The sequence below is a fragment of the Pagrus major genome, chromosome 9 (genome assembly GCF_040436345.1).
Source record: "Pagrus major chromosome 9, Pma_NU_1.0".
Lineage (NCBI taxonomy): Eukaryota > Metazoa > Chordata > Actinopteri > Spariformes > Sparidae > Pagrus > Pagrus major.
Window position 1 is genome coordinate 21796251 of NC_133223.1, and position 14766 is coordinate 21811016.

Below are 14766 nucleotides of genomic sequence, written 5' to 3' on the forward strand. Positions count from 1 at the left end.
TCGAGGCACCCACACACATTTTTTCCTTTCTCCATTAAACATCTCTTTGTTCCTCTCCTCCCTCTCCCAGTTTGATTGCACTACCCTCGCCATCAATTTACTCCTCCTCTCTTTCCATCACTCTGCGCACAGACCACTTCATCTATGCCTTCCAACCCTGGCATGTCTCATCGTATTTGTTCTGCGGTCGCGATCTCATTAAGATAATGAGGGATGAACTGTTTGACCAGGACCTGTTAACAACACGTCACAGACCAGCCCCGATAAGCCCTCATACCCGTCTGTCTGTTATCACAATCTCGCCATCTTCATCCATACTCAGATGTCGTGATTCATCCTTCTTCTTCCGCCTCTTTCTCCCCTCACAACCTTTAATTTTATTGTGCTGAAACACGTGGAATGAATAAGTGCAAAAATGTCAAATGGAAAAATGACTTCAAAGATGCTTTCAGTGACATTTTCATGAATAATTATTCAACTGTCTCAAAATCAACAATAAACAGCAGTTTTGGTGTCAGCACCTCGGGGGGAAGTGAACACACTCAAGAAGTCAATTACAACTCAACACAACTTTTGGCACAGCGAATCAAACATATATTATCGTAGTGGAGTAGAGGGAGAAAGTTTTTCCTCGAGGTAGATGAAGAAGAAATCTAAAATGCAGTCTGAGGGCTGTAGTGGGTTATATAAGAAGGGGCCTGCATGGATCAGGATCAATGCTTTCAGTTGCCTCTTAAGGTATTTTGTTTTTTCCGACAAAAATATATGATTTCAGTATGGTACGTCAACAATGACTTTCTTTAGTTCAATGATTTACAATAAGTTTGGAGTGTTTGGGGAAGAAAAGACATCCTTGGCTTGAAAAGAAATGCATTCACATCACATTTTCACGTTTGAAAACTTTCCACAGTATGAAAACTGTTACCTCGGTAGACCTTCGTCACGGCAGTGCTTTACACAGGTGGACTTAATAACATTAAATATTGCATTCTGTTTGTCGGAGCCACAGCTGATTGTACAAGCTGTGTCACTGGCACAACCGAGTGGAGTAGTTAAAGTTATTATCTGCACCTGTGCAATTCCTGCTTTTGCAAAACAAAATGACCACACTGAGAAGAAGGTTTGTTTGGAGGTGGAACCGACCTGATTGTTAGTATTTCTTTCCACAGTCATCACCAAACTACCAAAAATTCAACAAAATTAGAGTCTGAACTGTGAATGTGACATTCTTCTCAGACCTCAGTCCAGAGTGTCTAACAGGATGCAGTGGGGATCATTTGCACAGCACACAGTCAAACGAACTATACGCTGATGATGCTCTCTACTGATAATATTTCTTCCACGGGTCACTGCTGTTGCCAGTTAAGCCTGCTCAGCAGCAACTACTTAGCTGGCCTCTTACAGCTATTTTTTATTTTAGCATGACTACATATTTGTTGTTTTCAATTTTGTCTGATATGCCGTTAGCTGGCTAGGAGATTTCAGACCAAAACTAGCAGCCTAAGGGTCAACATAATCCCTATCATGTCATTTTTTACCGCATCTCTAAATATCCAGTTTCCAAATTGCACCTTTCATTTTGCCTCAAAACAATCAGAGGAAGCGCTACTTCCAACATCCCGAGCACCGTGCCTAAATTACATTTAGAAGTAGTAGACACAAATCTGCAAATATAATTTTTTGGCCACTTTCACTGACATATCCTTATCTTTTAAGTGAATACAACTTGTTAGCAAACAGATGCCTATTTACACGCAGTTATGGAGCAACATTACTAATTTGGAGGCGCTTTTCCGGCCACTTAGTCCAATATTCACTCTCCTCTTAGCTCTGTTTTTGGTCTCATCCAACTTCTGAGGGAAATATCTGGCTCTTTAGCTGTTTCTGCTGCACTGTGTCTGCTGTTTTGTTCCAGGCAGGTGTACAAAGAGTTTTTCGATTCTTTTTTGAATAAAACAGCCTCCTGCTGCAGCCGAAAACAGAGCTATGAGAATAGTGAGAGTGATTCAAAATGTTGTTGTGACAATGTTAACTGTGCACATGGCATAGGTACACCTTGCAGACACTGGGCTGAGGAATAGGAGTTATGTTGGAAATGCACAGTATAGGCTGGGGTTGGGCTGGTCACCATCAAACACCAAATATGTCATTGGTTGCTCATATTTTACTGCCTGGCATTGAAAGAAAGCTCTGAGGACCTAGATACGGACAGTGAGATTAAAATATCACATACATACGCATCTCTTTAATCATCTGGACAGCAAGAAGAAGTATATGTGGTCCAAAACATCCGACCAGGGCCAGATGTATTGACATTTTATTCATTCTATTCTACAGCTAATCAATAAAACAAGATTTCTACTAGTCAGATAAAGCCTAATTTATCCCCTTGTGTCTTTTTGTTTGTTTTTGGGTTTTTTTTTCAGAAACAAACATCATGATTAATACCATTATTTAACTAAAATGTTGTTGGTATCCAAATATAATTAAAAGATGGCATTTAAAACCTGTATTTTACTCCTTTACGGGGAACACTGGCTCATCAGTTTGACTTTTTGGGTTGCAGAGAATTCCAATGATTCCTGTGACAAAAACTAATAAAAACAGCTAAAGACACCTAAAGTCCCCCAACAGCAAAATCCACTTTTCAAGTTTATTCATTGTGTTCTTCTACAGTTTGGATACAGCGCTTCTGTAGTCATGTGTTTAGCCATATTTTGGCTAAACACATGCTTTGGAACATATTAAATATAAGGGTTATGCTGCAAGAATGGTTCAAAGAGTGTTTATACACTATTCGATACTTGTTTCCCACCACTGTAAAATCATTTTTCCATTGAAAACCATTGCACCAGGTATGAAATAAAGATAACCATAAACTTTGATGGGTACTGGAGGGGATTTTACCAGTGCATTTCATCTAAATTTAACAGACAATGATCTCATATCTTATACTAAAATCAGAGGTTAATGAAACAATTATTTTAAAATGTCCATAAGGTTAAACAGACAGAATCTGGTTCAGTGGTCACGTTTCATACTCTGTGAAATGTGTGTCGAGTCTTAGACAAATTTCACTTAGTATAAAAAGAGTTTCCACTGCAAAAAAAACTCCCAGTTTTATTTATGAAGTTCTTTTGGAAACCCTGTCTGAAAAAACACATTTTAGCTAATGTAAATGGGAACTGAGAGGCAGTGATTCCTGTGACTGATGCCCCTGTCCACAGCCTGTTCAAATTGAAGCTTCCAGGCATATTTTATGAGATGGATTCCTTTTGTATTTGTTGTTACCAGCCTGTGTTTTTTTTTTCCTTCTCCTTTTTTCTTAAAGTGGAAGTTTAAAGCCAAATTGATCAACAACATTGCGTCACTCTCCTGGCAAGGTCATTTGTTTGACAAAGTGTCTTTTGAGTAAAGTAGGCTGTTTCATTTTGGCCCAGGCACCGTTAATGGAATGCCACTGATGGTGCGTTAGGCACACGGTAAAGTGTGCGTGTGTGTTTGCATGCGAGTTTGTCGGGTTGTCTGCGGCTGGTATCCATCATTGTGATAGTATCTCGTCACCGCAGTGCCCAAAGGGATATACAGCGCACATAAAGACACAATGTGCATGCACACACGACCACGAATGCGCGTACGTTCACACATCAGCAAAGGGTTTGTAATGTTGCACATGGACATTGCAAACAACTTATTGTTTCAGTCAATCAGCTGAAATCACAGCAATCATGTGACCATTTTTTTGGTATCTTTATTAGCAAATGATGATAAAAATGAAGCTAAATGATCCCGTAGCTACATTCTGTTTTGTTTTCCTCACAAATCAGCTCTAATTAAAAACGCTAGAAAGTTGTCATTGTGTGATATAACTTTTCGCACTACTTTGTGCACTCAAGGGAGCTGGAACATCAGATATCAGGAAGGAGGAGGATTTTTCAGGAAGGATGAAATTTTGGCGGTGTGATTGCAGTACAAACTAACAAGTTGTGCAAATTACTGTCCCCCAAGGCTTATAATGATGTAATATCATTTGGAATAAATAGCAGCAAGTATTTCTTGAAGTGAGTAAAGCTAGTGTGGATGCAGAAACTATGGCATCAGTCAAGTCACTGTACTTTTCTTTCGCAATGTCAACAAACAGCAAGTTTTCAAAGTAACTTCTCATAGTACACTACTGTGATTATGATTTTGCAATGCATGACTGAATTTAACCAGCAAAAAAGTAAAACTGGTACGATACAATGGTATTACAAGGAAACACTGTAATTAAGGTTACACAGTATACAGTAATTAGCAATGAAATATTGTAGTTTTACAACAAGGTACACATACTAACATGCTGAAAGGCTAACAACAAGCTAACAGGCTAACATCCTAACAGGCTCATAACAGAACAACAAGCCTACAGGTGGTCCAACAAGCTACACATGCAAACAACAGGATAACATGCTAAAATGCTAACATACAACAGGCTAATAGGCCTACAAGTGGTCCAATAAGGTGCACATGCTAACAGGCTGACAGGCTAAGAGACTAATATGCTAATAAGCAATACAGTTGGGTTAAAATTAAATCACAGTACATTGCTGTAATGTTATTATAAATATACTGAACATTTGTATATTTACAGTATATACAGATGCTAATTACAGTATCATAATATAATAATTTTACATAAAAATACAGTATTTTCACAGTATAATTGTGCCCAGTTAACAAAGAAACACAACATTTTACTGTGATGTTCATCTGCATTACTGTTAAAATAATTACTGTATACTACTTTGAATTTACTGCAATTATTAGCCAGTAATATACTGTAAAATAACAATAATCATTTTAAACGTGTACAGTCCTATATAAAATGAACTTCCTGTGCAGATGCACCATCAGCCTCAACTGCATGCAACTCTTTCCTGTGTTTCACTGCTTTATCCATCCCCAACAGCATTTCATTTAGTGAGCTTTTCCTGCTCTATCACATAATTCCCACTGCTGACACTTCTTTCACCAGCTGTCTTTATCTGTGAAATGTCAAAGTCCTGTGTACATTTACATATGGCTGTCAAGAAGCGAGGCACACAGGAATACGGCAGCCCATATGACTATGAGAGGCATGCGAGGAAAGGGTGGACAGACGTTCACCATGAAGGAACGGAAGTACAGTCAGAGTCAGATAGGAATCACCGTGTCTCTGTCAAATCCAGCCAGAAGCTCTCAGAGGAGCTCGCTGGGAGACGAAAGCATGATTGAATGCAGCTAGTAGGTGGCAGAAATGCTTTAGTGTTAGCAGATACACACGCAAAGACACCCATGCATACATTTTACCAGTGGGTTGCAGTGCAGAGGTTAGACAATAAATAATATTTAGTAGTAGGAGGATATGGTTTAGCATGGACATTTTAGATCAACAGCACCTTTTCTGTTGCAATTAATTTCATTTCAATTTGGCTGAAAAGCTTCATCTACATGACACTCATTATGTACAATATATCGCCAGAGCAGAAGGTAACAGATTTAATCACACCCACTACAGAGCAAAGGAGCAGTTTCTGAAGCCATCTTTAATTCAGTCTCCTTGCTCAATCTCAAGTTTAACAGTGATACATTAGCAGTGAGTGTACCGTTCTTATACTCTTGTTTTATTGTCTGTATATTTTGATCTTGGGGTGTACAAGAGTTTACGTGTGATATGATCTATTCTCTCTTTCTCTTCCACAGTAACTAAGACAGTGTGTGCCGAGCAGTGTGACGGCCGTTGCTTTGGTCCCTATGTTAGTGACTGCTGCCATCGTGAGTGCGCAGGTGGCTGCTATGGACCAAAGGACACAGACTGCTTTGTAAGTGGACACACACACAGAAACAAACTTACTTGAGTTAGTTTTGTACCCTAACTCTAACCATGACCTCTGACCCAAAAAACAGCTGTTTTTGTCCCCAATTAACTGGTCTTGTATCTGTGATGTGTCCCTGAAAGTAGCCGAGGTCATGCTCACAGACACATACACACATGCAAACCCAAATTTACATCACAGCAGTTGTTGACGTGGTAACATCATTCAAAACCCAGACACATTTTCTGATCTTACTCTAACTTACATTTCCTGTTTTTCACAAATTTGACACATTTTACTCATGACTTTTAACTTCCTTTGTTTCAGAGTGCTTCTGCAAAATGATTCGTGTCCTTCCAATTTTTTTTTTTTTTTTTTTTTTTGCGCTAAAATGCCACTTGTATTGCAAATATCATTAAATGACATTTAATTCCCATTTCTTCCTGACATCAGTGCCAATGTTAAATACAGACTTCACCAGCCCCTCTTCCATCCCGGCACTTTTCGGTGTGCTTTATCAGTTTTATTTCCATCCCTCTGCATGTTAAACATGTTTCTGCACTTGTAATTCAGAGCCCGTCTCTTATGGAGCTCCTCTGTCTGACTTTGGACAGGCAAGTTCTTGCTCATTATTTTTTTGCTCTTCTTGACTTCATCTTTTATCATACTCAAGAATGGATGAATCAGGAAGTCATTTTGAACTACTCTCTAAATGAGAGAGCGAAGCCTTGATTGTATCAAATGTAGTAATTGCTTTGAAGACAGAAGACCTTTTTCCAGGACAATAAAATATATATTATTTTCTTAATGAACTACACATGTTTTGATGTAGTAAACATACAATGTATAGTAAATGTTATTACTAATTTTAAAAACTCTCCCTCTGTCTGCCTCGCTCATTCCATGTCTATTTTCCTCTCTGACTGACACTTCTTCTTGTTATAAGAATCAGGAATTAATAAATCAGGAGCCATTTTGAACTTCGCTCCAGCTGAGAGAGCAAAAGTCTCCATTGGCTCTTGTCAAATTTATTAGGAGGTTTAATCCATACCTCAGTTTTGGGGACACTGTTTGGTCTGATTTAGGGACAAATGGCAATTGGACTTCATCTATATAGTGTTTTACCACACAATTCAGCATTTTACCCATTCACATACACATGTATACACTAGTGGCAGAGGCCAAGGACACTTTGACACGTAGACTGCAGCCGGCCACCGACCATCTGATTGGTGGACAGCTGCTCTACTCCCTGAGCCACACTTGTTCCACCACTGAGTGTGCTCTGCTTGTGTGTATTTGCAGGCCTGCACCAACTTCAATGATAGTGGGGCATGCGTGACCCAGTGCCCCCAGCCATTTGTCTACAACCCCACCACCTTCCAACTGGAACACAACCCCAGGGCCAAGTACACCTATGGAGCCTTCTGCGTCAAGAAGTGTCCACGTAAGTCTTACCACCTGGACACATACGCACACACACACACATGCACACAAACATACACTGTCTCTACTACTATACTTGTGATGGCCTTACACTGATGACTCAAATTCCCTAAACATCCATTTTATGTGTACAGCATGTCTATCACTGTGAGAACCAATTTTAGTTTTAGACCTTGGAAATGAGGACATTTTGCAAAGTGAGGACATTGATGCTGGTCCTCACCTCTACAAAGTGCTGTTGAAGGGTTAAGTTTGGGGATAGGAGTAAACCAAGTTAAGTTCAGGATAAGTGCTGGGCTTAGACATTTAGTTGTGATGGTTAAGGTTAGAGTGAAGGGGTAGCTGGGCTAAAAGGGGTTGGGGGCGCTATCGAACATGTCCATCCAAAATATCACGTATGAGATTTGAGTTGAGATCTGGTGATTGTTTCTTGTTTTGTTTTAATTTTTTTACAATTCGTCGACTGTCTGTATCTCAAGTGGACACAAGCAGGGAAACCTTGATGACCTTTTGCAAAATATGACATTTGGGTAAACACAGCTGTAGTCCTCTTCCATGCTGTTTGGGCATCAGGTACTTTAGGTGCAGCTCAGTGATTCACCATGAATCACTAAGCTGCAACTAAAAAGTGGACAATGAAATCAGTGTAGCCAAGATTTAGCAACAATAAGAATTGCAGGGCCATTTGAGGATGTCAGAAGGTTGTGCTTTTCACCTGCCCTCCAAACCTCATGGGCCTCGTCACTGGTGGGGCAGCCCTGCTTCATATGTGGCAGTGGTGTGGAATGACTTTTCAATATGGATCATAACATGCAGAGAAGGAATTGTAGAAGAGGCTGCCTCCATTATAGATACCAGGACCATGCTGCTGAATAATTCTACCTTCAGCAAAGCTTTTCTGTTTTTTCCCCAGTAACATCTGTTTGGTGCTTTTGGACAGTGCCTATGAACTGTTTCCTGCATGGGTCTATAGATGGTACCAGAAAAATCAGATGCTATGCCAAGTCTTCATTCATTCTGTAACACACATCTCACGGTTGCACTGTCGGTCGAGATCTCATGCCCCAACACTCATTCATCTTGATGAGCCGTCCACCTTGAAACAACCTCTGACCCAAGGTTGGGGAATCTGATATTCACAAAGCCAGTACAGGTGATAAAGAAACAGGGTTTTGGTCTGCATCACCAAGATACCTACTCTTACTTCTTGTAACATTGCTCTGTGACCACTACCCAGCATACCACTAACCACTCACCATGCACACAGCTAATTGTGGATGCCCCACACTGTTCCCAACATCAGAAAAAGGTCAACCAGCAGGGAGGGAAGTGGGACTTCTGCTTGTAGGCAGTATTTTTTCACATAAGATGCCGTATAATGTAACTGTTTAAATGTTAGTGTGATGAAAGTAATTCCTTTATTGCAGCTTTATAAACAGCGTGGCCATGGTTGTGTGAGTATTTCTGTCGTTTCAAACTTAAGACAAAGTGTTGTCTTTGTTTTTATTTAGTTTTTTGGTAGTTGTTCATAAGTGGTCTACTGTGTAGCATGTCATTTTACTTTTTTCTATTTGGTTTTGGTTAATTCTTCTTATTCTTGGGTCTTACTTAAGTTCACACATTCCTGTAATTATGTTGTCATGTAAGCCTTACTGACATGCTAGGGCCTACTGACAGCTATTTATATAGACTCCTTTTCCTGTAGCGTGGCTCTTTGATGTTACTCATGTGCAGTCAGGAGAGCATCGGTAAGACAAAGTGAATGAAAGTGACTTTCAGACACTTTTTTATGATTGCCTACACCAAGTGTCACATATGGTATGTTCCTGTGTGACAAACAGCAGCTACCTGTACTTGACATTTACAATGAATTTTCTTTCTTCAGATAACTTTGTGGTGGACCACAGCTCCTGTGTGAGAGCGTGCCCCAGTAACAAGATGGAGGTGGAGGAGAACCGCATTAAGATGTGCATTCCTTGTACTGACATCTGCCCGAAAGGTAAACCACAAACAGAACGACAGAGCATACTAAGTCAAATGTTTCGCCATTTGTTTAGTTCTAAAGCAGCTAATTATTGATAATCCAGTACTGTTAATAATATGGGGATGCCAAGAGGATGCTATGTGTAGCACTTGAACAACAACCACATTTATTCTGAGGCATGTATGTAACCATGTGGCTTGAAATTAGCTGGATTGCTTTATGCAAAACAAAAGGAAAGTAAAACAGAGCTAAAATTGTTACAATTTCTGAAAAGCTTTGGGGCTGGGCAGAGTGAGTGTCAAGTGGGTTCGACAGCATCTTGTTTTATTTTCAGAAATACTAAAAAAAAACAATGACGTGAGTCAGAGAAGAGCAGCTGCGTCATTAATGGTCACATCTGTTTTAGAGTAATAATAGAAAAACATTAAGGTTACAGATTGTTTTAAACTGTTGCACAGTACACACCTCGATTGTATTAACATGATAGTGTTACAAAGACATTCAGCGAATGCTTTTTGTTACCTTACCGTGTGTTCCAGCGTGTGATGGCATTGGCACAGCCAGCCTACAGTCAGCTCAAACGGTGGACTCCAGCAACATCGACAAGTTTGTCAACTGCACCAAAATCAACGGCAACCTGGTGTTCCTCATTACTGGGATCAAAGGGTGAGAGCTGATCAGAATGATAAACAATTGGAAGCATTGGAATAGTGCAACTGTGATCGTGTTTGGACATTTCCTGTCTAAAGAGGATAGTTTTTAATGGAGAAAGTCCTGGATTGACAATATTAAAATGAAATATGCTAAGACATTTGAAAAAACTAAAACTGAATTTGAATAATGTTTCATATATATTTGAATTTATATATATACATACATATATATATATATACAGTATATATATATATATATATATATATATATATATATATATATATATATATTATAAAATATTGATATTAATGCTATTAGCAATATTCCTTTCTCTCTCAGCTCCAGCAACTGCATTCAGCTTGAATTCCTTTGGGTCCGAATACATTGCAAATATTGATAGTCGGATGTGTTTTTTTCACACATTCCACTTTTAATGTAAATTGCTTGAGATAAGAGTGTCACCTAAAAGCTGGGATAAAAAGTGTAAGCATGGTGTTAATTGTTTGAATGAATATAAATGATATTACCAGCGCCAGTGGTGGCAAGTGGCTGTAAGTGCCTTGAGAATAAGAAGACTGCTGGTATATGTACGTACTCATAAATTACTCAGGAGTGTAAGAGGAATTTGCTGTGGGGACAGTGTGGTGGGTAAGAATGTAGAGGATGACTGTAGAAGACAAGCAAACATGTACAGTATGTACTGTATTATGTATGGATGGCTTTACAGCAAGTAGTCATTCACAAGCTGTAAACAGGAAAATAAATACATACTACACAAAGATCACGTGCTTTACTGATTCGATCTCATATTCTAAATTCTATAGCAGGGTTACCAACCTGGTCTCATCAATATGCAAACGGATAACATGAATTTACACTCTCAAATTGTATCCAATTTTGCGAGCAGGTGATATGACAATGCTTCCTATTAACGTCCGTGGAAAGCAGATCCATAGTCAAGTGAGCCTTGTTGTCATGGTAACAGAATAAACAGATTACACTCACAGTTTGGTTAGGTGTAGGCAACAAAACTACTTGGTTAGGTTGAGAAAAAGACGTGTTACGTCATGTTGATGAAGTTTTTATGTAGACAATTTTCTTTTATTTTGTTTTTTAGTTTTAAATACAGAGCTTGTAGAAAGGTGCAGAATAAAAGTATATATTTTCCTTTAAGGACCTATTTGTAAGAAGAATTGATTTCTGAGTGTAACTCCCAACTCGTCAAAAACTGACACTTTGGGATGGCCGCCGACCAGTCCTACAATCCCAAACCAAGTTGAGACTCAAAAATCTACTTTTCTCACAAATAGGACCTTTAAAAACATTATTGTGAATTAATCATTTTAAAACATTTTGACGCTTGGTTACAGCCTTTAACAAGGTTTGTGAGCCAATAGTAAAACACTATTGGGATCACGTGTTTGGTGTTTGGTATTTGCCACTAACTAGCGATAGCAACGTTAATATTAGCTAGTGTTAGCAACATTAATGTTAGCTGGCGTTAGCAACGTTATCTAGTGCAACAAACTGGTAACTATTTGAGGGGACAGATGATTCAAAGTATGTACAACAAGTGTCAATAATACTTATTTTAAAATGCATTCTTTGTGATCAAAATAGTGGTTGTATTAGTGACCCCCACAGATGTATGATTTAACTGCTTTGGAGGGATTGTTGTTGTACCTGCATGCAAAATCGGGCTTAGGGGAATATACTGCATGCCACTTGAAAGTCTGAAGTCATGTTATTTGCACACAGATTTATGCGACAGAGCTAAAGTGAGTGCAGCCAGTTTTTAATTGCTGTGATTAAGAAGTTTTTGTTTGTCGTTCTAATCTCCCATTAACATTTCCAGGGATGTCTACCACAACATTGAAGCGCTGGACCCAGAAAAACTCAATGTATTCCGCACCGTTCGGGAGATCACAGGTGAGTAATATGACTTGCACAGCATGCATCTCTGCGCATGCATATGAATTAATAACCAAATAAAAAATACATTCAACTTACTTTTATCCCATCTCTGGCACTTTAATGCAACACATAGTGTTCATATATGTGATGCTTCTGTGCGTATCTCTGTGTGTATTTGCTCAAGTCTTCCTCACCCCCCTCCCCCCTGAGACTGCCCACACCAAGGACAGACATTGCAGCATAAGATGAATATCAGATGAGTCTTTCAATCTCTTCTGTCTCTCTGCTGCTTCTCCCTCGGGGAGTCCCTAGCCTTGAGTCCCACAGCCCCAGCTCTCCCTTCACGCACCATGAAGAAAAGATCCAGAACATGTGGTGCGCATCGTTAATCCTCCAGCTCCCCTATGCCACCACCACTTCTGAGCCGCATGTACACTGTCATATCTTCCAGCATAGACATTTGACAATGGCATCACAAAAAAAAAAACCTTGGTATCTCCAATGTGACACTCCCTTATAAAATGAGAAAATATCACTGTTGAAATATTGTTGGTGACATTTTTGACTCATGAAGGGGGTTTACAAAAGCAGAAGATTTATGAAAATCCCATTTCTGTTGAAAATACACATTTACTTACTGTGTTCATGTCTGATGTAGCAGGATAACATTTTTTTCTGTTTTGGTTGTAAAAACCATCTCTGGAATACACGCTTAAATAAATATGTTTCATATTTTACCTCCTTTAAACCTGTTGCCAAGTAGATATTATTAACTCCACCAAGGAAGTTATGTTTGTCGGTTGGTTGGTTTGTCAGCAGGATTACACAGAAACTACTGAACGGATTTTGACCAAACTTGAATGGAGGATGAGTCTCTGTCCAGAATAGACCCCATTACATTTTGGTGTGGATCTGGAAAAAAGGACAAATTCATTCTCGCTTCCTTTAACATTGCGAGATAGGTCAGTTTTTGGCATTTTCATTAATTTCTCAGGGAATAAAGCATGGACCTTGATGAAAAAAAATCTGTATTTAGGTGGCTGGTATGAGTACATTTTAATGTGGATCCAAGACTTGGGAGCTTAAATTATGGTTAAGCAGTTATGGATGGTGGATAGTTAAAATTTAGAATGATACAGGGCTATTGAGTTCGATATTGGATTAAGCTTGATCAAATTAAAGGGGACTGTTTTCCTCAGCAGAGGTATGTGCTCTACTGTGTGCCATTCTCGTTTTAAATCAGATTTAAAATGCATCAAAATAGGCAAACAAGTGATTTACAAGTAACTTTATGGGAAATAAAAGAAGGAAGTAGAGGAATAATTTAAAATGTGTATTGTTTTACTGAGAGGAAATAAAAGGATGACCCTGTTAACATGTTTTCCATAAAATGTGCACAAAAAGAAGTTGTGAGTTATTAAATCTCTTTGAAATGTCTTTCTTTATCTATTTAAAGCAACATTATGTAACTTTTTTTACTTCAAAATCATGTTGATGGTACAGTGTCCTGTAACAGGGTGAATGGTGTCTCTGTCTCAGCCCCCCCATCACTTGTTTCTGCACTACGTAACTTCAGTCAGAGGGTAGGATCACAGAGTTACATACATGTTTACTTCAACATACAAGTTTTCAACACATAACATTGTTATGATGTAATGATTTTAGTTTGTAGTTAGCACCTACATTACATCTGACAAACTGTTACAGACCTGGGATTTGTATTTACGACAGTGGTGCTGCACTCAGAAACTGTGGGCGGCGCTAAATCACACAAGATGCCAATTTCTACATAATGTTGCTTTAAGATAATATAAGGTGATGCGGAAATGGCAGTAAAAATGTTCAGGCACAATCAATTTTGCTCAAATTCACAGGATTATAAGCCCTATTGTGAATTGGGTTGCGATGGTTTGTCATTTGAAAAAAAGTGGGTCCTCAGAAAAAAAACGGTTTGGTTATTGCTGATATACTGTATATGGAGCGATAACGGCAAAAAATAAAGTGCTAGGATGAATGTAATAGCAGTGGCCGATAAAAAACTGTATTGTCCCTCTGTTGTACTTTTGTGGCACCATCATATCCTTTTGCAGGATCTAAGTATGATTCAAAGCAAACAACCCTGTCATAAAAAGCACTTGGTTTGTTGTAGTTCAGAACAAACTGTAGAAGTCAAATTAAAATGTATCAGACTTTAATAATGTGCTTAGTACCTTCCTCTGATGGAAGCTAGCAACTGACCGCAGAAGTCAATTATAGCTAATTTGCAGGCCTCTTTAAAGGTCAGCCCACAAACTGCATCCACTTAATTTGTCTCTCCAACAAGTTGCGATCCGTTCGTCGAAACGGGATTGATCCTTTTACAACAAGTAAAACTTAGAGGAGGAAAAACAGAGACATGAAGCGAGAGAAATATCTAATCAGATGTAACATTTAACAACAGGAGCACAAAACAAACGAACACATCTGTATCATCTTGTACGGTGTAAGAAACCATCGAACATACCTCAGAATTGTGTTTGAAACGTTAGATATGATTAGTAAGCAATCTCAGTCATTAACTGCATAATTAGCTGCTGTCTTAGTAAATGACACATTCATTTTTCATTCTGCCTTTCAAGTACCCATGCAAAACTGACCCTTAGTGCATTTGTTCCTGAATGCACCAAGCTTTTTTGACACGGGAAGAATGACACAAAGTGCAATAATGTAAATTTACCCAGGGCAAAATCATAACCTTGACTTCCAAGGTTTTTTTTGTGTGTTTGTTTGTTTCTCTTTTGTTAAATGATGGCAGTTTGAGAGCAGGTGATCGGGACAAACCATCGGCCGGACAAAATGTGGGCTGTAGTCAGAGATGCGTGTCAGCTCAGCTTGTCATTTCTCTGAGCTGTCAAGAGAACGTGACTTCGACCAGAGGCAGCCAACCTGCCTCTG

At 38.9% G+C, this 14766-nt stretch overlaps 1 protein-coding gene across 1 annotated transcript in view; it reads left to right on the plus strand.

The window, feature by feature from the left end:
• LOC141001985 (receptor tyrosine-protein kinase erbB-4-like) overlaps positions 1 to 14766 on the plus strand; it is a 182374-nt gene that overhangs the window by 65209 nt on the left and 102399 nt on the right. The window contains exons 6-10 of the mRNA XM_073473150.1: positions 5722 to 5840; positions 7140 to 7281; positions 9166 to 9279; positions 9804 to 9930; positions 11774 to 11847. Coding sequence (XP_073329251.1) covers positions 5722 to 5840; positions 7140 to 7281; positions 9166 to 9279; positions 9804 to 9930; positions 11774 to 11847 — 576 coding nt within the window. The remainder of the gene's footprint in view (positions 1 to 5721; positions 5841 to 7139; positions 7282 to 9165; positions 9280 to 9803; positions 9931 to 11773; positions 11848 to 14766) is intronic.